The 24,587-nt window shown below is 47.7% G+C and overlaps 1 protein-coding gene across 2 annotated transcripts in view; it reads left to right on the top strand.

Annotated features, from left to right (window-relative positions):
- Window positions 1-23,247, top strand: part of CDH12 (cadherin 12) — an 896,151-nt gene extending 872,904 nt beyond the window's left edge. For both annotated transcript variants that reach the window (XM_070747115.1, XM_070747113.1), the window contains 4 exons: window positions 411-532; window positions 8,395-8,512; window positions 10,746-10,997; window positions 21,935-23,247. In XM_070747115.1, coding sequence (XP_070603216.1) covers window positions 411-532; window positions 8,395-8,512; window positions 10,746-10,997; window positions 21,935-22,434 — 992 coding nt within the window. In that variant the 3' untranslated portion in view covers window positions 22,435-23,247. The remainder of the gene's footprint in view (window positions 1-410; window positions 533-8,394; window positions 8,513-10,745; window positions 10,998-21,934) is intronic.
- The last annotated feature ends 1,340 nt before the right edge of the window (window positions 23,248-24,587 follow it).

Raw genomic sequence — 24,587 nt, 5'->3', positions numbered from 1 at the left:
TGTTTACCATGCATAGGTATATTATCTGCAAAAGTGTGAAGATAGTTTGCTTTGGTGCTGTATGTATATGGTTGTTTAAGCCTAGATCCTTGGTTATTTATTGTACTGTAAACAAGAAAAAATATATATCCTGCATGAATGGTACACTATAAATATTTACTCAGAACAAAAACATGATAAGTGCTTTCTAATAAATATGATAAATTATATAACTAAGTTTTCTGTGCAGTCATTATATCATTACTGGGCACAGTCCATTTTTTATAAGAATTTACCAAATCAGTCTAAAATTAGTGTCTAAAATGACATATAAAAAAAGATGAGCACTGCCATTTTTCATTGCTTTGTGCAATATTGCCTAGGATAGTAACAATACTTCATGGTTCGTTTTAAAATTATTTTCCTAATAGGCAATCCACTCTTGACCAGCAAAGTTAATGTCATCATAAATGTCTTGGATGTCAATGAATTTCCTCCAGAAATTACAGTACCCTATGAATCTTATGTGTGTGAAAATGCACGGCGGGGACAGGTATATTATTCTTTTTTTCAAATATTAGATGTGCAGTCTATTATGTGTGGATATAATCATAAACAGTGTAATGGTTAACAAACTATAAAACTGACTTAAGAAAGCCTGCTTGAAATTCTATAATTTACTGTTTTATTTATATGCTTATTAATCAATGGTTCTTACAGCCAAGTGATTTGTTTGAAAGTATATTGTCCAGTGATTTTTAAAAAATGAATGTGTATATTGCCTGACTAATTTTTCTTGGCAAATGGATAGTTTGCCCATGCACAAAAAATATGATGCCATTTAATGTGAAAATTTAGAATGTGCTCTCAAGATTCATCAACTAATCTAAAAAAGTTGCCTAATACTCATTTGCGACAACTCTAAAAAACAGGTTAGTTTAATTAATCCTATATTGCATACTGAGAGTGGAGGATAGTTGTACAATTGTTTATCTACAGGGTACGTTCCAAAAGTAATGCAATTTTTTTTAAAGTAATTTGTTGAACAGATTTGCACAAACACTTAAAATTCTTCAAAGTACTGTCCTTGGGCCTCTACACATTTTTTCCAGCAACTCTGCCATGACCGGTACGTGCCCTGGAAGGCGTCTTCGGAGACCTCTCACAAGGTCTTTGTCATGACTGATTGGATCTCTTCTATGGACGAAAAATGGGTTTCTTTCAGGGCTGGGAACAAAAAGAAGTCTGCTGGGGTGACATCAGGATTATTGGGGGGGGGGACAGCATTGGCACCTGGTGTTTGGCCAGGAACTCATGGACTTGTAGCGGGTTGTGGCCAGGTGCGTTTTTCATCCATAGAAGAGATGCAATCAGCCGTGACGAAGACCCTTGCGAGAGGTTCCCAAAGACGCCTTCCAGGGTGCGTACCAGTCACGGCAGAGTTGCTGGAAAAAATGTGTAGAAGCCCAAGGACAGTACTTTGAGGAATTTTAAGTGTTTGTGCAAATCTGTTCAATAAATTACTTTAAAAAAATAATTGCATTACTTTTAGAACGTACCCTGTATGTTCACACAATAATTTCTCAGGAGAACTGGTAGCAACAAAAGCAACACAAAAATCCACTGAAGGCCAGTGAAACAATGCTTCAATTTTTATCTTGATTCAGTTTTATGTTTAGTTTCTCATGCTCTTTGCCAGGAAATCCATAATTTAATGCAGAATAAGTTGTCTTTTGTGTATATAGCTAATTAGGTTCTCTTAATGGAGATGGCTACTATTACTATTACTTTTCTCATCATTCCTATCACCTATTTCCTCCCACTAATGTAACTTGTTTCTTGTATCCTTACAATTTATATTAATATTGATTGTTTCCTGATTGCTTATTTGTACCCCATGGCAATCATTAATGGAAAATGCATTCATTGTTCAGCAAATGAACAGCGGTTTACAAAATAGATATTCAGCTACTATACAATGAGTCTTCAGACAATCCTTGAACCTACTTTGTTCTATATAAGCTGTTTACCGTTGAACCAATCCTATAAAAACTATAGTTGCCTTGTCAGGTTAGGAAAAATGATCGGCTGAAATATACTCATGGTGATAAAGAGAAGACATTTCAGCCTGTTATAGTCCATAATTCAGTCCTGTTTTAGAAGCTGTGTGGAACAAAATGTAATGTTCCAAATCCTATAGGCTCTAATAGTTTTTTCTTGTACAAAATTGTTGCTCAAAGGACACAAGATACTCTCCTCTGTGTAGACCATATAATATTTTTAAAGATCTGTTCCTGGAAACTGCTTATATGAGGTTTGTCCCTTTTATGGTATTAGTTCCTGTGAAATGCTTAGAACATACAGTAGATGTACAACAACAAAGGTTCCAAACAATAAAAAGATTGGCATCAGAATGGAACATCACCAGGCCTGGACAAAGAAGGCTAGCATTCTTGCCATGCCCTCTCTCTCAGAATTGAAGGGATAGGATAATCTTTTGCTGGAGAGACGGAGTAACGACACGGACACAAGAGCTGGATTTAAACTGGGTCATTTTTATTAACATAAATTTGCATAATTTATTCATTAAATTTGCATATATTAGCATAATCAACTATGACCCGGAAATGGACCTGCAGGGTCAAACAAATACTTCCGGGGCGGAAATGACATTATGACAAAAACTTCCTGGGCAACTCATGGGCGTAGTTGCGACCCTGCCATGCTTTGCATGAGGGGGGTCCCACCGGCTAACCCGAATCCGGGAATTAAAGGTGCAGGACCCAAAGACAGGCTCCCCCCAGCTGCTCAGGCAGACGCTCCCTCCATGAGCTTGCGGAGAACCTGTCAATCATCCCCAAAGATGCCCACCAAGGGAGAACGCGCGGTAGCTAAACCACCCCCCAGTTTTCCGCCCCTAACCTGCCTACCCAAATGACCAAAGGTAAGCCAATTAACCTAATAAAGCAAGCACCCCCTAACCGCACATCCATCTCCTCAGTGTGGAATGGGCGAAAAAACAGCCCGGCTAAGAGGCAGAACTGCAAAAAATTCCCATTCGGCCCCCTAAGGGCGACCCCTAAGCACACTGCAAAATAGGGAGGGCGGGCGGGTGTCTGCTCGTGGCTGCTGTCCGAGGCGAAAATGCTGAGCCTCGGCCTGCTCGCCCTTATATAGTGCGAGCAGGCCCCGCCCGGACCAATCAGCAGCCAGGCCTGTCAGGCCTGAACTCCCGAGCGAAGTCTCGCCTCGCGAGACTTCGCTCGGGATCCAAAATGGCGGCTGCCATGAGGGTCCGGTGTCTCCCGGTCCCTCCAGCAAAGCCTGCTGCCGGGTAAGTCCGGCGCCGCTATTGCTGGAGAGACGGAGTAACGACACGGACACAAGAGCTGGATTTAAACTGGGTCATTTTTATTAACATAAATTTGCATAATTTATTCGTTAAATTTGCATATATTAGCATAATCAACTATGACCCGGAAATGGACCTGCAGGGTCAAACAAATACTTCCGGGGCGGAAATGACATTATGACAAAAACTTCCTGGGCAACTCATGGGCGTATCTCGATGGTAACGGGTCAGAGGGGTACCGTCCCAATGCCTAAACAGGTACCCTTGCCCCAACCCCCGCAAGCTACAATAAAGCTGTAGGGCGGCCACTGGACACACCGACTGGTCGGCGGCCGCACTAAGCTGGATGCTAACCCCTCTGTGTAGCTGATCTGTCTTCGACTGCCTTACTACAAGGGACACTCCCCCTTGTCTAAAGGCCAGATCAGCATACTGGAAGGCTCGGAGCGAAGTGTCAGCCTGAGACGAAGCCATGGCCTCGCTGACCCTGAGGGCCCCAAAAAACATGACACAAGTCGCTGCCCTAAAAAGACGGGCCTCGTACAATGAGGCACACAGACTGTCAAAAACCCCGTTAATTAAAGACAGCTGCTCCACCGTCAGAGCCCGACGAGTGTCACCAGGGGCCCCCGCTTGCTCCCTCAGCCAGCCTTCCAGCATCTTCCGGATGCGGAAGTCACCCGAAAAATCCGCAAACCCCCCCCGCCTTGGACAGAAAGGCGAGGCCGGCTAACCTGGACCAGATCGTCCTAACTGACAGGCCACGCTGCCTAAGCTGGACGCAAAACTCGGCCAGGTGCTCTACAGGGACAGGCCAACAAAGCTGGTAACCCCTGCCCTGCCTGAAATCCCCAAACTCCTTACCTGCATGCTGGTATGCCCTGAGGGTGCTGGGCGCTGCAGACAAGGAGATTTCCCTGGATGCCTCGTCTCTCCACCACTCTGGATCCCCCCCCAGACTCCAGAGGTGGCTGGGGAACACCTCTGGCAACTCTCGGGCCCACGGGGCCAGGGTCCGAAACCTGGACAACTGACCACGGGACAAGGCATCAGCGACCCCGTTATCCAACCCGGGGACATGCCTAGCCAAAAACAATGCGTTTAGGGACAATGACAGGTGCACAAAATGGCGGACAAGCCGCATGACCCTGTCGCTGTTAGAGGACAGGGCATTCACCACATGGACAACCGCTAGGTTGTCACACCAAAAGTGCACAGTCTTGTCCCTAAACTGCTCCCCCCAAAGCTCTAAGGCCACTATTAAGGGGAAGAGCTCTAAGAACGTAAGGTCCTTAACCAACGAAGAGGCACTCCATTCCGGAGGCCATGCCGACCAGCACCACTGGTCACCTAACACTACCCCGAAACCACAAGTCCCCGCAGCATCAGAGCAGAGCTGCAACTCAGCTTCCAAAAGAAGCTCGTGCCTCCAGAAAGACAAACCATTAAACCTGACCAAGAAATCCCGCCACACGCCGAGGTCAGCCCTGACCCCAGCGCAGAGGCGGGTATGATGATGGGGCAAACGGAGCCCCTTCATCGCGTCGTATAACCTCCTGGAAAAAGCCCTACCAGGAACAACCACCCGACAGGCAAAATTAAGAATGCCTGCCAATTCCTGAAGCTGCCGTAGGGTAACCTTCTGGCAGCCCAGCACCTCATCGAGCTTCCTTCTGATCTTGAGCAACTTCTCTAGGGGCAATCTGAAAGATTGCTCCTCTGAGTCCAATTCAATACCCAGAAAGGTAATCCTGGTGGCGGGGCCTTCGGTCTTCTCAGAGGCTAAAGGCACCCCTAATTGAGCACAAAGGGCTTCGAAGTCCCGCATTAGAATTATCTGAATGCGCAGGCCCCGCCAACAAGAAATCATCAAGGTAGTGAACGACAGTACCCAGACCACTTTGCCTCCTGAGCGCCCATTCCAAAAAGGTGCTAAAACTCTCGAACAGAGAGCACGAGACAGAGCAACCCATAGGCAAGGCTCTGTCCACGTAATAACCACCTTCGAAATGGAAGCCCAACAGCTCCAAGTCGTCGGGGTGTATGGGTAGGAGCCGAAATGCCGACTTAATGTTGCATTTACCCATAAGGGCTCCTGTCCCACACTTCCTAACCATAGTCACGGCCGCATCAAAGGATGCATACCGGACTGAACAAAGCTCATCAGGAATGAAGTCATTCACTGACTCCCCTTTTGGAAAAGACAAATGGTGAATCAACCTAAATTCACCACTCGCCTTTTTGGGGACCACACCTAAGGGAGACACACGAAGATTCGGGAAGGGCGGCTCCGGGAAGGTCCAGAGGACCCTACCCTCGGCCACCTCCTTCCGAATCGTCTCCCTAACAATGTCCTCATGACCAACAACCGACCTAAGGTTGTCAGACATGAAGGCCCTCCTAACACCCATATAAGGGATCCTAAATCCCTTCGAGAATCCTAGCAAGAGAGCGGCCGCTCTCGAGCGAGGGTGGTAGTCACCCAACCAACCCTCAAGCACTTGTAAATTGATTGGGCTGGGCCCCTTTACCCCCAACAGGTGGGGGAGGCTTTGGGGGACCCCCGCCCTTCTTTTCCGCCCCCTTCTTGGGGCGGGGACACATGGCTGAGGAATGGTTCCCCCCACAATTCCCGCATGCGTGACGAAACCTGCAAAAGGGATGAAAACACGCCCCTTTTGCGGCGAACTCGTGGCACACCAGGGAGGCCCCCTTTCCTGCTCCACCCGCCGCGGGCGTCGCGGGCTCCTCTTCCATAAAATGACTGCTGTCGGTCCTATCACATCCTTCTTTACCGGACATATGAGTGGCCTGGAACCAAAGGTCCGGGACCACCATATCCCAGGGCAAGTAGGGGTCATGGGTGATACGCATCCTAAACCCCTTGTCGTAGTGCCTCCAGATCGTACCTGCGTACTCAAAGTGGGCTCTCGCTATTAGATCTATATATTTCAGCAAGGCAGCGGCCCTACCCGGCTGCCTCTGAATCACTACCGAAGCGAAGGTCAAAAAAGCGTACAGCCAAGAGCTGAAACACTTTGTGACCTTCGTTTTTTTAACCTTCTCCCCAGGCACCACCTCCTTGTCCTGCTTGGGGACCTCCCTATTTAAAAGGGAGAAAAGGTCGACATATTCCCCCCGCCAGATTGCTTCCTTCACCGAGGGATGGAGATGATAGCCCAATGGTGTCGCGGGCAACCCACAAGGGATGGCCCCAGGCTTGATACTGGCGAACGGGTCCCACACCGTGGTGGCCCCCGTCCCCAGCACCCCAAGCCCCGGTGGGTACACCAAAGGGGGCGGTGGCATAATGGACGGCGGAGGAGGGATCCAATCCCCCACCCCTGCCCCAGGTGGAAAAGATGCCCCTGGCGCCCCTACCGGCGGGGCCGGTGGGGACCAAACCTGCCCACATGTGCCCGCAGTGGCCCCCAGAAAGCTAGTGCCACTCCCCAATGCAGGCGGGATAAACCCTGGACCCTGCACGGGGAGGAGCGGTGTGGTGCCAGAGTGTGGTGCAACCTCACCTGCCCCATAAGGGGTGGAAGCCATCCACGGGGGGCCCATCCTGGTTGGGCCCTGGAATGATGACCACTGCCCCGACTGGGCCATCTGCCCGGTCTGGGCCGTCTGCCCGGTATGGGCCCTCTGCCCGGTGTGGGCCAGCTGCGCGGTGTGGGCCACCTGCCCATCCTGGGCTGGTTCCTCTTCGGGGTCATTACCCCATGCTGCGGAGGCAGTCATGGGAAGCCCCTCCGGGCCTGCTCCTGACCGCCACCGCTCCAGCTCGTCGAGCCTCTCCAAGACCCTGGCCCAGGAGAGAGAAGGAGAAACCGCAGGGTGAGGAGGCGCAGGCACGAACCCCACCACCCCTTCAGATGGGTCCACCCCCAGGGGCCCCTCTGTGGCAGCCCGAGCCCGGGCAGAAGGCCTGGCAACCCTCCTAGGCCGCACCACCGGTTGGGCCGGGGGTGCCCGAGCCTGCTTCTTTTTAGGGGCCATGGGACTCGGTTGAAGAGAAAGGGGGAGAAACCACCCCCGAGGGGCCTACACCCAAGAGGCAAGGCCTACTCTGCACAGCCGGCCTCACGAGTGCCACCCCCCTTAGAAGGCCAATCCGTCCCCTTCCCTAGTGGTGGCAGCTAAACTGCCTACCGCTTTATGCCTAGGCCCTTTATTATAGGGCCACACCCCCCAGGGACCCCCCCCCCGCCGAGGGGAAACACCACCCGACCACCGGGGCAACTGGGGCCTCAAACCAGAGCGGAGCCCAGCCGATGCTGGCTCCGCTTTGGATCCGCTTGGGATCCAAAATGGCGGCCGCCATGAGGGTCCGGTGTCTCCCGGTCCCTCCAGCAAAGCCTGCTGCCGGGTAAGTCCGGCGCCGCTATTATCACATCACTAATGACTTGAAAGCTTAATATAAGTTTTACTATAAAAGCATTCACAAATGTTATAAGCATTCAATCTCAGAAGATGAATGTAATGCTTTCTAGTTGTGTTCCAGCCAAATGTTAACATCTTCAGGAGTTTTTTTTTCCTCCAAAGTGATATTTTATAATAAAGAAGATTAAAACAGAATAACAGAGTTAGGAGGGATTGTGGAGGTCTTCTATTCCAACCCCTTTCTCAGGCAGGAAACCCTACACCAATTCAAACAAATGGTTGTCTAATCTCTTCTTAAAAGCTTCCAGTGTTGGAGCACTCACAATTTCTGGAGGCAAGTCATTCCACTGATTAATTGTTCTAACTGTCAGGAAATTTCTCCTTAGTTCTAGGGAATGGTCACATGAAATTTATTGCTACAGATGGATTGTATTGCAGAGTAATGTTCTTTGAGATGGACAGCTATGCATGTACATCTGCTAAATAAATATTATAATGTTAGACTACATTGGCTGGTCTTGTCCAGCTCATTAATATAACCACATTTCAATTTAGGATTGACATCTCACTGTCTACTTCTATCTATCAGATAGTTAGATAACAATCTATAGTTATCTAACTATCAAATTAAGATCTTGTTTTATTTTCATATTTTTTTTATTCCATTGTGTGTTTAGGTAATTCAGGTTATTGGTGCAGCAGACAAGGATTTGGCTCCTGCTGGGCAAAAATTCTCTTTTCGACTGTCTCCTGAAGTTACTGCGAAGCCAAATTTTACAGTCCACGATTTCACAAGTAAGATTGTTTATACTTCAAACAATTATGGGACCAGTTTGTTCTGTCATTCCTTTCCTCCTGTTTTTATTTATACATGTGATTGTGAATTATTTCAAAGTGTAATTGTTTCTTAGATGCTGAGCAAAAAAGAAGAGTTGTTTTATATAAATGACTTCATTTCTAGTCAACAGTTCTAAAGTTAGCAGTTGGGTTACAGAATAGGTGAAATACTATCGGTTCGAATTGATTCACCTGAACCGGTATATTCGATGATCAGCTGCGCCATACCATCTAGATTAGCTAGAAAGCAGTATCCCCTGTTTTCTAGCTAATCTAAATAATGTGGCACAGCTGATTCTGCCTTCGCTGTTCTACTTAGCTTTGCAGACTCTGATGGCTTCAAAATGCTCATTTTTCAGTGCTGTACGGTAGTGTCTGAAGTACGCATGAAGCGAACCCATAGCAGAGTTCAGAGGATTTCACCCCTGAGTTATAGTCATGATTTCCCCTATACTATGAAAAGCTGCAGGCTAATATAATATGTATGATACACTGCTGGGTATGGGAAGGGTCTTTTTCAGAAAGAGGGACAATTTTAGCAATTTCCCTGAACGTCCCATGATGGATTGGGCTGCAGGAATAACCTTAAAGAGCAAGAGGAAGAGCTACAACCAAGACAATGGTTAGAAAATTTTGGTCTGAGGCAGAAATATAATTTGAGGAAGATCTTAGGCTTTACTCATAGATAGAGGGAGGGGAGAAGCACACTCAGACTGCAAAAAGTATGTTATGGTAATCGTATAATGAAAAAAAGTATTATTATTCATAACTTTGGCTTCTAATCTGGTTTAGCTTAAAGATTTACCTCAAAGAGCTGATCTATCTGGTTTACCTCAAAGCCCCCATCTGTACTGTAAAAAAATCCGACAGATCATTTTCCCCCCTTCTAGTCACTCTAAGCAGTAAAAATAATAAGTTTAAACATAATACCAATAATTATTTTAGAACGTTGAGTTTTCTGAATACTCCTGTTTCTTGAACCTTTGGTTTCAATTGACATAACATCAAAAAAAGGGCACAGTGGGAAGGAAGTTGGGTAGAGAAATTGGTAGACTTGGTAGAGCTGAGGAAACAAGAAAAAAGGAGAAGATGGCATTCTTCCTTCTTATGGTAATTTGGCTTTTCTTATTTTTACTATTCTCTGACAAGCATGCTGTCAAACTGACATAGATTGTATAGTAAGAGTTACAATAATTGTTATTTGCCTGGGGAAGAATGGTAGAGTTGCATTATTTCAATGTGATGCTTTGGGCAATGATACAATGGAGGATTCCTGTTAAAGCACAAATGAGATTGACATCAGCTCTGAATCTCCATCTCTTCTTTCCCTCCCCCTTAATAATGTAAAATGTATGTCATGAAGGCCTCCCAGAGCAAATTTCCACCTTATTTAGTTGCTGCCCATAGAGAAAGAAACTTGCAACCATGACATCTAGTTCTAGGCCAAAAATGTATTTGTTATTTTTTGTTAACCATTCTTCTTCATTTTACTGGAAAAGAAATTTATTTCTTTAAAGAGAGCAAAGGCAAAGGAAGACTTTAGACAGTGACCTAAACACCAGGGACCGATTCCACAGGGAAAGGTTTTTCCATGGACCGGAGGGGCATGGTTTTGCCCCTTCATTGCTTGCTGAGTTGCTGGCATACCATGATGGCATATCAGTGCTGGTTCGTGGACTGGAGGTTGGGGACATCTGCTTTAGATTATTTCGCACTGTCCATGGTTTCCTACATTTAATTTATATTCCATGGGAAATGCCATATGGATTATCTTCATGGTGAGCCTTTCAAATTGAGATGCTGAGGAAGGCAACAAAATAATGAGAAGATGAATATTAGAAAAATAACATGAGTGGTACCTTTCAGCATTTTACAATAAAGTAATAATAATTTTAAAATATCTCTATTAAAGTGCTCTGGGTAATACCCACCCACCCTTTTTAGCACACGGCCATAAGAAGAATTTGGCCCAGGATAAATCATTTTATTTGTTGTGTGATGCTGGAGGTTAGTAAAATAGGAAAAAAACAAGGCTACTGCATTGCTGACAATTACATGTAAGCCATAACATTTTAGGCCATTCTCCATAACTTTTATTCATTTATTTCCTGCATTTTCACAAGAAATCGTGCTCAGTGCCATTTCTGAGCCATGATGATAATGAGAACAGTAACTCAATCCTGTTTTTCAGACAACACAGCAGGAATTGTAGCTGGCAGAAGCGGTTACAGCCGTCGACAGCAAGAGTTCTATCTCCTTCCAATTGTCATTGAAGATAGCAGCTATCCAAAACAAAGCAGTACAAACACAATGACAATCCGAGTTTGCAGATGTGACTCTGATGGCTCCGTCCTCTCCTGTAATGCTGAAGCAATATTCTTGCCTGTTGGACTCAGCACGGGAGCATTGATTGCAATCCTGTTGTGTATTATTATACTCCTAGGTTAGTAGTACTCACCTATTTGCATAAAGTAAATTGTGTTACCATAGATATGTGGAGACTTTCCCCTTCTCCAAAATGGAATAACTGTCACACGGGCAAAATGAAAAGGTTAATTGGATACAGACTACTGCTTTTCATCCATTTCAGAAATTTCATCAAGCAAAGCCCTGACTAGTGGTTTGAATGTAGCCCTACTTTGAAATTTGGGAACATTGCAACAGGAAATTTAATAAGCATCCTCAAATCATATTGAAACCTTGTAAAGGTGAATCCTATATGTATGATAACTGCATGGAATGATGAAGTCTCATCTTGAAAGTTCTTGCTTGGCTAAACTTTAATTTAAATAACATTCATTATCAAGGAAACACCCATCATCAAGAAAAGACACAAATGTACCCTGAACAACTTCACTTTCCCCCTTTTTATTATAATATGTATGATTTAACATATATGATTATGTAAAATATAAAATAACATTGAAATAGGGCTCCAATAGTGGGCTAAAATAGTGCTGAGCAACCTTAAATAGTTGGGCTAGCATTTTCTTCTTTTGTTACAGTTTTTCTTCTGGGTTCTGCACTAATTTCTTTTTAAGTCTATTCTCAAATATATATTTTATTTAATTTTTTAAAATGGCATTTGTTAAATGTAATCAATGAGTAGTATTTTGGATGCACTCACTAGTCCCATCTGATGATCCTTCTTACCTTCACACATAGAGAAGATTAAATGAGAAATATTTAATTATAAAAATAGAGGTGAAATGTTAGCAAGGAAGGACAAGGAAATTTCAGAGAAGCTGAGGGAAATCATCTCCATTAATTATCTTCATGCAGAAGATAATGCAAACACCCACCTTCCATTCATCGCTTATGTACAGATGGTCTGAAGCTTTGTGCAGGATGCAGGAAAAAAAGCTGGATGTTTTAGAACTGATGGAAAAATTGGTAATATCTTTGGCAATGTCATTGTTTGCTCATGTATATGACAGCTGATATATTAGCCAGTGCTTTAGTTCTTGCCTGAAAAGAAGCTTCTTTGAAATCCATGGCACTTGCTCTCTAATGAACCATAAGTCATAGGGATCATCTCTGCCATGAATTTGTAAGAAGATATGGTTTAGTAAGCTTCCTCATTTCCCCAACCTCTCAGCCAGTCTTTTATATATAGGTCAGGCAAATGTTTAAAGAAAGTCCAAAAGATTCTGCAATAGTCTGTACAAGAGACTGACACTAAATTAGCCAATGGTCTGTTAATCTCCTTCAGTGCTTGATGGAAAATTTTTCAGCATTATTTCTCTGATAGTGAAGACAGAGCATCAACAAACTAGCCCATATCATCTCCTTTTAATTTCATAATCCCTTGCGGGGTGGAGTCAGGGCAACTGAATGGAGCTGAATGTTCATTGGCCAGAGGCCCTTCCTGTCACCGATGCAGAGTTTTGTTCAACAGATATATTATAATTGTGCCTAGAGAGAGAAATATCTGCATTCATCTAGGATCCAACTCACAGCATCCTGATTGTGAGGCGAGAGGTCCACCTCTAGGCCAACACACCACTCAAAGAAATATCCCATAAGTATGTCAGAAATACAGCAAGGCTAAATGTCCTATACCTAGTCCACATATTCCCACCATACATTCTGGAAAAGAACCAAGAACACTTCCTGTCTTGAAGTGGCATAATTAATTAATTTGGTTTTTTAACTAAGGGTCTTTTAATTATTTTAAATGTTAGATTTGTTATATGTTGTTTCATTACTGTTGTTAGCTGCCCCAAGTCTACAGAGAGGGGCGGCATACAAATCTAATAGATAGATAGATAGATAGATAGATAGATAGATAGATAGATAGATAGATAGATAGATAGATAGATGATAGATAGATAGATAGATAGATAGATAGATGATAGATAGATAGATAGATAGATAGATAGATAGATAGATAGATAGATAGATAGGCCTTAGTTGGCATTTCATTGTTTCCTTTTGTATGTTGAGAGCTGCCCCAAGTCCTCGGAGAGGGGCTGCATATAAAATCCAATAGATAGATAATAGAATAGAATAGAATAGAATTTTATTGGCCAAGTGTGATTGGACACACAAGGAATTCGTCTTAGTGCATATGCTCTTAGCGTACATAAAAGAAAAAGATACATTTGTCAAGAATCATGTGGTACAACATTAATGATTGTCATGGGGGTCAAATAAGCAATGAAGAAGAAAGAAAGAAAGAAAGAGATAGATAGATAGATAGATAGATAGATAGATAGATAGATAGATAGATAGATAGATAGATAGATAGATAGATAGATAGAGTTCATGGTGATTCCTCCATTGTGGATTCTGCTCTTTGCTGAAGAGACGGAATAACGACTCGGACACCAGAGCTGGATTTAAACTTGGGTCATTTTTATTATAATAAATTTGCATAATTTATTAATTAAATTAGCATAAATTAGCATAATTTGCATAATCAACATACTGAACTATGACCCGGAACCAAATGGACCTGCAGGGTCAAACAAACACTTCCGGGGCGGAAATGACGTAAAAGGTCAACATTCCTGGGCAACTATGGGCGTAATCGATGCTGGTCCAGGTGAGGGACCTCTCCCTCACCTGAGACCCTGCCATACACTCGCATGAGGGGGGTCCCGCCGGCTCACCCCTACCCTGGGACTTCAATAGCGGGACCCAAAGACAGGTTCCCCCCAAGTGCGCAGGTAGCACCCACCATGGTCTTGGAGAGAACCTGTCAATCATCCCCAAAGATGCCCAAGGGAGAACGCGCAGTTGCTGAAACCACCCAGATTTCCGCCCCTAACCTGCCTACCCAATGACCAGAGGTAAGCCAATTAACCTAATTAAATGCCAACACCCCCTAACCGCCCATCCATCTCCCCAGTGTGGAATGGGCGAAAAAACAGCCTGGCCTAATGGGCGAGGCTGCAAAAAATTCCCATTCGGCCCCCGCAGGCGACCCCGAAGCACACTGCAAAATAGGGAAGGGCGGGTGGGTGTCTGCTCAGGCACCAGGTCCGGGCGAAAAGGCTCTCTTCCCGGCCTGCTGTCCCTTAAATAGGGCCAGCAGGCCCCGCCCGGACCCGACGTCATGCCCAGCCACGTGGGCAGGGCCTTCTCGGCCGAAATCTCGCATCGCGAGATTTCGGCCGAAACCAAGATGGCGGCCGCCATCGGGAGGGCCCGAGTCTGCCGGCCCTCCAGCAAAAGCGCCGGGAAGCCGGTGAGTCGGCCGGCGATATTGCTGAAGAGACGGAATAACGACTCGGACACCAGAGCTGGATTTAAACTTGGGTCATTTTTATTATAATAAATTTGCATAATTTATTAATTAAATTAGCATAAATTAGCATAATTTGCATAATCAACATACTGAACTATGACCCGGAACCAAATGGACCTGCAGGGTCAAACAAACACTTCCGGGGCGGAAATGACGTAAAAGGTCAACATTCCTGGGCAACTATGGGCGTAATCGATGCTGGTCCAGGTGAGGGACCTCTCCCTCACCTGAGACCCTGCCATACACTCGCATGAGGGGGGTCCCGCCGGCTCACCCCTACCCTGGGACTTCAATAGCGGGACCCAAAGACAGGTTCCCCCCAAGTGCGCAGGTAGCACCCACCATGGTCTTGGAGAGAACCTGTCAATCATCCCCAAAGATGCCCAAGGGAGAACGCGCAGTTGCTGAAACCACCCAGATTTCCGCCCCTAACCTGCCACGGAGCGGGGGTCAGATCTCTATCTTGGCCCCCCGACTCCCCCCTCTATCTGCGCCAGCTCACGCAGAGACCTCTGCAGGTCCTGTAAGAAAATGGCGTTCCCCTGTTCTGACAGGTGAACGCCATCGGCCCGGTAAAGCCACGGCCGATCTACAGTGATGAGGGGATGGGCAACTACAATCCCCCCTAATTCTTTGACAGTCTTCCCCACGGCCTTATTCACCCTACGTCTAACCCGGTGGATGGCCCTAAGGGAAATGGCGTCCCTCCAAACGATCCTTGGAAGGATCTCTGACCACACCACTTGCGTGGTGGGCCACAACGTGCGAAGCCGCCGCAGGTCTTCGCGCGCCTGGACGATCAACGGTAGACCGCCAAGCAGGCATAGGTCATTGCCACCAAGGTGCAAGACCAGCCATCTGGGTGCGGCTATGGGCTGCCGACCACCCAGTCCCATCTGGGCGCGACCCTGGGTAGCCGCCCGCCCAGCAGCGCCGGGTACCGCCCTGAGATGCTGCGTACCCAGCAGCGTCGGTAGGAGGCCCTCCCACCGCATACCCCTCCGGCCCATCCAAACAACATTGACCCACCGTCCCAACGACAGCTGGGTCCCGATGGCACTTCTGGCAGCTGAGCGGCCGGCCCAGAAGACCATGCTGTGGCCACACAGCAGCGCCGTCGGTTTCTGCCTGGACTGGGAACCTGGAAGAGGACACACACAGAGAGGTTACCTAGCCTAAACCCTGCCCCGGATCCTCAGCGGGCCTAACATAACCCAAATATGCCGCTGACCGCCAGCGGCCGATCTCCTGAATCCGTTGGGCCGGGAGACCAGAAAGTGCCGCGCTAGTGGCGGCGCCGATACGGAACGAATGCGTTCCATAACCGGCGGGATCCATGCCTACCTGCGACATAGCCTTAGACACTATCGCCCAGAATTGATACCGGGTCAGGGGGGAACCATCCTGGTGTATAAAAAGGTACCCATGCCCTGACCCCCGCAAAACACAAAATTGCTGCAAAGCAGCCACCGGGCAAACAGACTTATCGGTGGCTGCACTAAGTTCAAGTCTAACCCCTCTGTGTAACTGATCCGTCTTGGAGTGTCTCACCAAAAGAGAGACACCCCCCTGTCTAAAGGACAGATCAGCGAGCTGGAAGGCGCGGAGCGACAAGTCAGACTGCGAGGAGGCCATTGCCTCGCTGACCCTGAGGGCCCCGAAAAACATAACGCAAGTCGCTGCCCTGAACAGCCGAGCCTCGTAAGGAGAGGCGCACAGACTGCCAAACGTCTGATTAATCAGAGACAGCTGCTGAACCGTCAGGGCCCGACGAGCGTCAGCGGGAAACCCCTGTCGCTCCCTCACCCAACCTTCCAGCATCCTCCGGATGCGAAAATCACCCGTAAAATCATCAAACCCCCCCGCCTTGGACAGAAAGGCGAGGCCGGCTAACCTGGCCCTGATAGTCCTCACTGAAAGGCCACGCCCCTTCAGCAGGACACAGAATTCAGCTAGGTGCTCAACCGGGGCAGGCCAGCAATGGGGGTAACCCTTACCCAGCCTGAAATCCCCAAACTCCTTACCTGCACGCTGATAAGCTCGCAGGGTACTAGGAGCTACCGATAAGGCGATCGCCCTGGAGGCCTCATCTCTCCAGCTCTCGAGAGCCCGCCCAGGCTCCACAGGTGGGCTGGAAACACCTCCGGCGACTCTCGGGCCCACGGGGCCAGGGTCCGAAACCTGGACAACTGACCACGGGACAAGGCGTCAGCCACCCCGTTATCTAAACCAGGGACGTGCCTAGCCAAAAACAAGGCGTTCAAAGACAAGGACCTGTGCACAAAATGGCGGACAAGCCGCATCACCCTGTCACTCTTAGAGGACAGGGCGTTCACAACATGGACAACCGCTAGATTGTCACACCAAAAATGCACAGTCTTATCCCTGAACTGCTCCCCCCAGAGCTCTAAGGCCACTATCAAGGGGAAAAGCTCCAAAAAGGTTAAGTCCTTAACCAATGAACAGGCACTCCATTCCGGAGGCCATGCCGACCAGCACCACTGGTCACCTAACACTACCCCAAAACCGCAAGTCCCTGCGGCGTCGGAACACAGCTGCAGCTCCGCTTCCAAAAGAAGCTCCTGCCGCCAAAACGACAACCCGTTAAAACGTCCCAAAAACTCCCGCCACACGCAGAGGTCAGCCCTGACCCCTGCACATAAGCGGGTACGATGGTGGGGCAAAGTCAGCCCCTTCATCGCATCATACAACCGGCGAGAAAAAGCCCTACCGGGCACCACTACCCGACAGGCAAAATTAAGAATCCCAGCCAACTCCTGGAGCTGCCGAAGAGTAACCTTCCTGCAGCCCAGGACCGCCTCAAGTTTGGACCTGATCTTAATCAACTTATCCAGGGGCAATCTAGAAGATTGCTCCACTGAATCCAATTCAATACCCAGGAAGGTAATCCTGGTGGCAGGGCCTTCGGTCTTCTCGGAGGCTAAAGGCACCCCCAATTGAGCACAAAGGGCTTCGAAGTCCCGCATCAAAGCAAAGCATTGCTCAGATTGCGCAGGCCCGGCCATCAAGAAATCATCAAGGTAATGAACGACAGACCCCAGGCCACTCCGCCTCCTGAGCACCCACTCGAGGAAGGTACTAAAGCTCTCAAAGAGGGAGCAGGAAATAGAGCATCCCATCGGCAATGCCCTATCCACATAAAACCCACCTTCGAAATGGAAGCCCAGCAGCTCGAAGTCGCCTGGGTGAATGGGGAGGAGCCGAAATGCCGACTTAATGTCGCATTTACCCATAAGGGCTCCCACCCCACACTCCCTAACCATAGCCACGGCCGCATCAAAGGATGCGTACCGGACGGAACAAAGCTCGTCAGGAATGAAGTCATTCACTGACTCCCCTTTTGGAAAAGACAAATGGTGAATCAATCTAAATTCACCACTCGCCTTTTTGGGGACCACACCTAAGGGGGACACACGAAGATTCGGAAAGGGCGGCTCCGGGAAGGGCCCAAGGACCCTGCCCTCAGCCACCTCCTTTCGAATCTTAGCCCGTACAATGTCTTCATGCCCGACAACCGACCTGAGGTTGTCGGACATGAAGGCCCTCCTAATACCCACATAAGGGATCCTAAATCCCTCAGAGAAGCCCCTCAAGAGCAACTCGGCTCTCGGGCGAGGGTGGTAGTCGATCAACCAACCCTCAAGCACAGAAACATTAATTGGGCTGGGCCCCTTTTCCCCCAGCTGGTGGGGGAGGTTTACCTGGACCCCCGCCCTTCTTCTCCGCCCCTTTCTTGGGGCGGGGACAGACTGAAGCTGCATGGGACCCCCCACAATTCCCGCAGGCATGCTTGTATTTACAAAAGGGACGAAAACACGCCCCTTTTGCAGCAAACTCATGACAAGCGGGCGAGGCCCCCTTGCCAGCCACACCAGGAGTCGCCTTGGCCGGCGAAGCCGCGCCGGGCTCCTCCTCCATAAAGTGCCCACTATCCGTGCGCTCACACCCTTCCTTCCCGGACATATGCGTGGCCCGGAACCACAGGTCCGGGACCACCATATCCCACGGCAAGTTGGGCTCCACAGACATCCTCATGCGGAAACCCTTATCATAATGGCGCCAGATGGTGCCCTTATATTCAAAATGGGCCCTGGCGATTAAGTCTATATACTTAAACATGGCAGAGGCCATAGCCGGCTGCCGTTGGATCACTACCGACCCATAGGTAAGAAAGGCATACAGCCATGAGCTGAAGCATTTCGTTACCTTGGTCTTCTTTGTTTTCTCACCCGGGACGATCTCCTTCTCCTGTTTGGGAACCTCACGGTTCAACAGCGAAAAGAGATCCACATACTCGCCCCGCCAAATAGCCTCCTTGACCGACGGGTGAAGGTGGCAACCTAGAGGGGTGGATGGAAGCCCGCACGGTATGGCCCCCGCTTTAATACAAGCGAAGGGGTCCCACACCGAGTTGGCCGCCACACCAAAAACACCCGCCCCATGGGGATAGGGGAAAACCGGGAGCGGGGGCATGACCGGAGGGGCCGGAGGAACCCACCCCCCTGCCCCGGACACCGCTGGTGTCCCCACAGGACCCGTCCCAGACACCGTAGCAGCGCTGGCCGCCGGCGGCCCCGGAGGAGGTGCCGGCGGAGCCCACACCTGCCCACAGGTGCCCGCGGGGGACCCCAAAAAGCTGGACCCACTCCCGACCCCCGCCGGGGGAAAACCCGGGGCGGGGGGAGGAAGAAAAGACAGGGATGTGTTGTGTGGTGCAGCCTCACCTGCCCCGTACGGGGTTGAAGACATCCACGGGGGGCCCAATGGCGCGGGGCCCGGGAAAGCCGCCATCGGCCCTGCCGGGGCCTGCCGTCCGAACGGAGCCGGCTGCCCAGCCTGGGCCGCCGCCGGCTCCCTCCCCAACGCTGCGGGCACTTGGTTGCTGGCCGCTCCGGGAACTGCACCGCTCCTCCACTGCTCGAGCTCGTCGAGCCTCTCCAACACCCTGGCCCAAGACAAAGCAGGAGAAATATCAGTTTGAGGGGCAGGAGGCAAGGAGACCGCCCCCCCCTGGTCAGGGACCACCCCCGCAGTCCCCTCCCTGCTGGCCCGGGCCCGGGCAGAAGGCCTAAGGGCCCTTCTGGGTCGCACCGCTGGCGGAGCCATCGGAGTAGAGGCAGGCCTCTTCTTAGGAGCCATCACCCTGCTCCTTGTATGCAATGAGCCAATAAAATACCTAGACCACAACCCACCGCCCGGGTGGCAGGCCCAACTCCCCCAACGCAGGGCCCAACCTAGAGCCTAAGCCCCAGAAACCCCTCACCCCCTTTATAGGGAATAATACAAATGATAGATATATAACACAGTATTAAGTGATTGATATCCCCAAAGGCAAGCCTCCCTGCGCAGGCAGGCCTCAAAGGCCTGACCTCAAGCCTCACAAGACCGGGGGCCCAGACAAAACACCCCCCAGCACGCCCTCCTCCCAGCCGGGAGGAGGTTACCAGTCCCCCTCGGGCCCGAGGGGGATCCTGAAGAATGTAGCCACGCGAAGATGAATAAGGCCACACGTCGTCTTGCTGGAAAGCCAGATAACCTCGTTGCGCAACGCAGCACTTTTCGCCCCCTCGGCAGGCCACAAAATGGCGGCCGCGACACGAGGGAGACCCAAAATGGCGGCCGAGCAGCACCAAAGAAGTGTCTGCTCAGGCACCAGGTCCGGGCGAAAAGGCTCTCTTCCCGGCCTGCTGTCCCTTAAATAGGGCCAGCAGGCCCCGCCCGGACCCGACGTCATGCCCAGCCACGTGGGCAGGGCCTTCTCGGCCGAAATCTCGCATCGCGAGATTTCGGCCGAAACCAAGATGGCGGCCGCCATCGGGAGGGCCCGAGTCTGCCGGCCCTCCAGCAAAAGCGCCGGGAAGCCGGTGAGTCGGCCGGCGATATTCTCTAATGGGTTTGCTCAAAATAACAGAGCAAGCAGCCCTATTAGGTTTGAGCTTCTGCCCATGAGAAAATGTCTCTTGGCTGCTAATGTTTATTGAAAAGTTTCTGAGACCCAAAATAGCAGTAAAGCCAGTTTGGGCGAACCAGTAGGGACAATTTGAATTGGTTCACCAGACTGGTACAAATCACCGCTGGTTGGCCCTGCTCTTGTCTGTCAGCCTGCTCACCCCTTACAGCTGCTTGACCCTTCCAGCTGTTCACTGGCCCCTTCCAGCCACTCACCCCACTATATATATATGCCCTCTATATGTTCCCATCAATATGCAGCTCAGCTAATCACCTCACCAGTTACCTCACCCACTCACCTGAACTCAGCTCACCAGAGGTAAGCAATGCATGCTGCCCACTTCCCCTTTGCTTTGGGTTGGACGCCGGGGTCCAAAAATACACCATTCCCTGAGGCCCCAAATCTGCTATTTGCTTGCCCCCTGCCTCGTCTGGGTTGGACAATGTACAATTCCTTGGCTCTGGCCTTGTACCGGAGCCGCCACCTGCTCACCGTCCTTTACCACCTGCTCACCCTCTACCTCAATCACCTATGTTCATGCCTGGGGGAGTGGGGGAGTGTTGAGGTTTGGCCATCTTTCACACCAAGAAGCCTCCAGCAACTGGTGGTTGTTTTCAGTTGCCTTCTGTGCAGCTTTGTTGTGATGAGATCCCTCTGGCTGCTTCCTTTCTCCTGGCCAGATATCGGCCACAAGCTGCACCAGTAGGTAATGGGATGAACGTGCATGGTGGCATGAGCAGAGTGGCGATGGTGGTGATGGTCATGGGACAATCCCATCACCATCATCCCCATTGCCACCCTGTTTGTGCCAGCCATGCAGGCGCCGTTGCCTGCCGGTGCAGCTCGTAGCTGGACCCAGCCAGAATAACGGCAGCAGATAGAGGGATTGCATCACAGTGGAGCTGCTCAGAAGACAGCTGAAAACAACCACTGCTGAATGTAGTCTTTAAGGTATTTTTATGCGGGAGGAGGAGGGACCTTAAAGAGATAAGTGGCCACAGGAGTTGTCTTCTTAGCAGCTCCACTGTGAAGAGAAGGAGAAAAGTTGGGCCTCTCTCTGCCACCAAAATGTAGCTACTTTTCTCCTCCTTCTCGGGCTCATACACACAGAAAAACATGAAGGAGGCAAGAAGCAGCCAGGTTGAATGGTAGAAGACTTGGCCAAACTTTTCTGTTGGTTCTGTAGGCATGGTTTGCTGACATCCCACCTTGCCATGACTGGCATCAAGTATGCCATGCCCACTTGGTCACATGACCCCTACCAAGCCTAATCCACCAAGCCATGTCCACAGAATCTGTAGGAAAAAAATTGAATTTTACCTGAGTAAAGCTTTTTATCACCTAAAGAGACCTTCTACTACAATAATTCTGATCCTTATGAGAATTTCTTCTAATATATTAAAAATAGCAGGACTACCTCCCCAACACTCTCTCTGTGTGTGTGTGTGTGTGTGTGTGTGTGTGTGTGTAAGGTGCAAAATAGAGGTGCATTTTTCAGTGTAGCATTAGCAGTGAGACTGTTCCCCCAGCCTGGTACCATAGATTGAAAAATATTTGGAACTGGAGCAGTCAGATCTTAGATCGTAGAAGGTGATATGAATTTGACTGACAAAAGTCATTCCCTAATTGATTTCTGTTTTTTTTCCTCTTTTCTTAGTTATTGTGGTTCTTTATGTGGCCTTGAGACGGCAGAAGAAAAAAGACACCCTAATGACCTCCAAGGAAGATGTTCGAGACAATGTCATTCATTATGATGATGAAGGAGGGGGTGAAGAAGACACTCAGGCCTTTGACATTGGGGCTTTAAGGAATCCCAAAGGAATCGACGATAACAAAATACGTAGGGATATCAAGCCAGATGCTCTCCGCTTGCCTCGCTCAAAACCACCCACAGAGGATAACACAAATATTAGAGATTTCATAAATCAAAGGCTGAGAGAAAATGATGGAGATTTATCAGCTCCCCCTTATGATTCACTAGCAACTTATGCTTATGAAGGAAATGGATCTGTAGCTGAATCTCTCAGCTCTATAGATTCTGTTGCAACAGAAACAGATCAGGATTATGACTATTTGAGTGACTGGGGACCGCGCTTTAAAGTCTTAGCGGAGATGTTTGGAGAAGAAGAAAGCTATACTCCAGATAAAGTCACTTAGCTGGAGGTGGAGGAGGACCATGAAGGAAAAGTAAACCCACAAGTTTTACATACACACACAAAAAAAAAGCTTTATAGAACAAGTTTCATTCATTATAAGAGACAACAGCTGGTTCCAGCAAGTTCCTTTATTTATCATACCATGGATCTTGGTTTACTATTTTTCAGGGGGGAAATGTTCTTTGACTATTCTTTTTGTTGCTGTTTTAATGGTGGTGGCTGAGTTTAATTTAATTTAATTTTTTAATTTTATTACCTTGAAGTCACACTAAGACTGTCTTGGGCCTATTAGGTACGATTTATTGATACAACAAACAGAAAGTATAGCTTTCCGGCATTGTGGTGGAAGAGTGGTAGATTTTTCTTAATTCCACTGAAGTGCCTATTGAAACTCTTACCAGTAAAGTGGAAATAACCGCAGCAACAGAATTAAGGAAAAACAGGATAAAAGAAAGGACATTAACTTTTATCTGGAGACACAAAAGACATCTGCTGACTTCTGGTTCTTTTAAATCATACAGTGTAGAACAGAGAGTAGAATCTGTCCATGGCAGAAACTTGTTGAGGAAAATGTCAGGTTTGTTTTGGGGAGGGGTTGTTTTATTTCACTTTTTTAAAAAAAACAACAACAAGAAAACAAACTGTCTAATAGGACATCTTTCTTATGCTTACATTTCAGAGGAAATTTTTTTGAAAAAGCTAGTACTCCAATTCAAGTTGTAAGATCAAGTCTTAAACTGAAATAATGAATATTTAAAATGTTTATCAAATGTTATTCTTTTTTCTCAAGAATTAAAAAAAATGAGATACAGAAGTATGCATAGACATATGTGTTTGCCTAATTAGTTGGTGCGTTTATTCAGAGGAAAGCTGTTGGGTGGCATTTGATACAGAGGATTATTTGACCATATCAAGTGATTTGCTGATTATATTTTTCCTTTCATTTTGTTTTTTGTTTTTATCAATCTAATAAGTTGGTGAAATTATATATGTAAAATAATGTATTTCACATTTGTTTTCTCCAGCAGAAAAAAAATCTTCATTTCCCACCATTTATTATTCTGATGCAGATTAATAATTCTCATCATAAGAAACAATGAAATAATATAATTAGGGACACAATATCCCTAAACAGTTTTCAGTCATGGTCTGAAAGCCCTTTTCGGAAAGATGAGTTAAATACTAGAAGTATCTGCGCAAGAATAGTATGAATCATAATATGAGGATTACTTTTTAAACAAATCTTGACTTAAACAGTGCTTCTCAATTGTTTTCACCTCCCCCACCAGGAAGAAGTAGACGTTTTACGCGCCCCCCCCCCCCAGCTGTCCACTGGGATTATTATTTGCTATATTAGCCATGTTTTCATTGAAAAAACTCAAGCAGCTTGTCAGCATGATTGGAGTGTAATATGTTTAAGTGACGCCTTAATTTATTTGTCTTCATGCTGACCATTGCCAACATTTTTAGACACAGTAAACATACTGGTCTTTCCTTGTCTCCCACCGTAGTCAAAGTGAAACCAAGCTCTACAAAGGCTTCTTCATATTTCCTTGTCTTAGCTTTTGGGAGACTTACGTTTGTCTCATTATCTCCGTCTCCCTCCTCCTTTCTTTTCATTTGTTAAATATTTTTCCATGGTGTTTCTTAAGGGTTTGTTATCTGCACTTCATATCTCTTGCTCTGTGTTGTGTGCTATTGTTCGGTGCAACACCCCCCCTACTCCCTGTGGCAAAAAAAGCACATTCCCTGGGGTCATGCATTCCCCACTTGGCTTCACTCCATGCCCCCCCCGGGGGGGTCCACCCCACTATTAGAGAAGCACTGGCTTAACAGAACTTGACATCATTAGAAATTATTGATCTTAAACATATTCTGAGATTATTCTTGAGGCTTGTCTATTATTTGCTATTATCATTCAAGTCTCTATTATAAAGTAGATAAACAACACGATTCAAAATTTTATACTAAGTAATAAGGGAAATGTTATCATGGGATAACTGCACATTCATAGAGAAATGTATAAGGGCGTTGTTGTTGTTGTTTTTCTGCAACCTTAAAAAAAAATTCATAAACTGATTCAGATACCAAAGGAACACTTCAGCAAAAATAAATAAATAAATCCTACCATCCTTAATGCTACTAGGGAATGGA

The sequence above is a fragment of the Erythrolamprus reginae genome, chromosome 3, assembly GCF_031021105.1.
Source record: "Erythrolamprus reginae isolate rEryReg1 chromosome 3, rEryReg1.hap1, whole genome shotgun sequence".
NCBI lineage: Eukaryota > Metazoa > Chordata > Lepidosauria > Squamata > Dipsadidae > Erythrolamprus > Erythrolamprus reginae.
The sequence above is the reverse complement of the archived record's forward strand: the minus strand, read 5'-3'. Positions and strand labels throughout refer to the sequence as shown.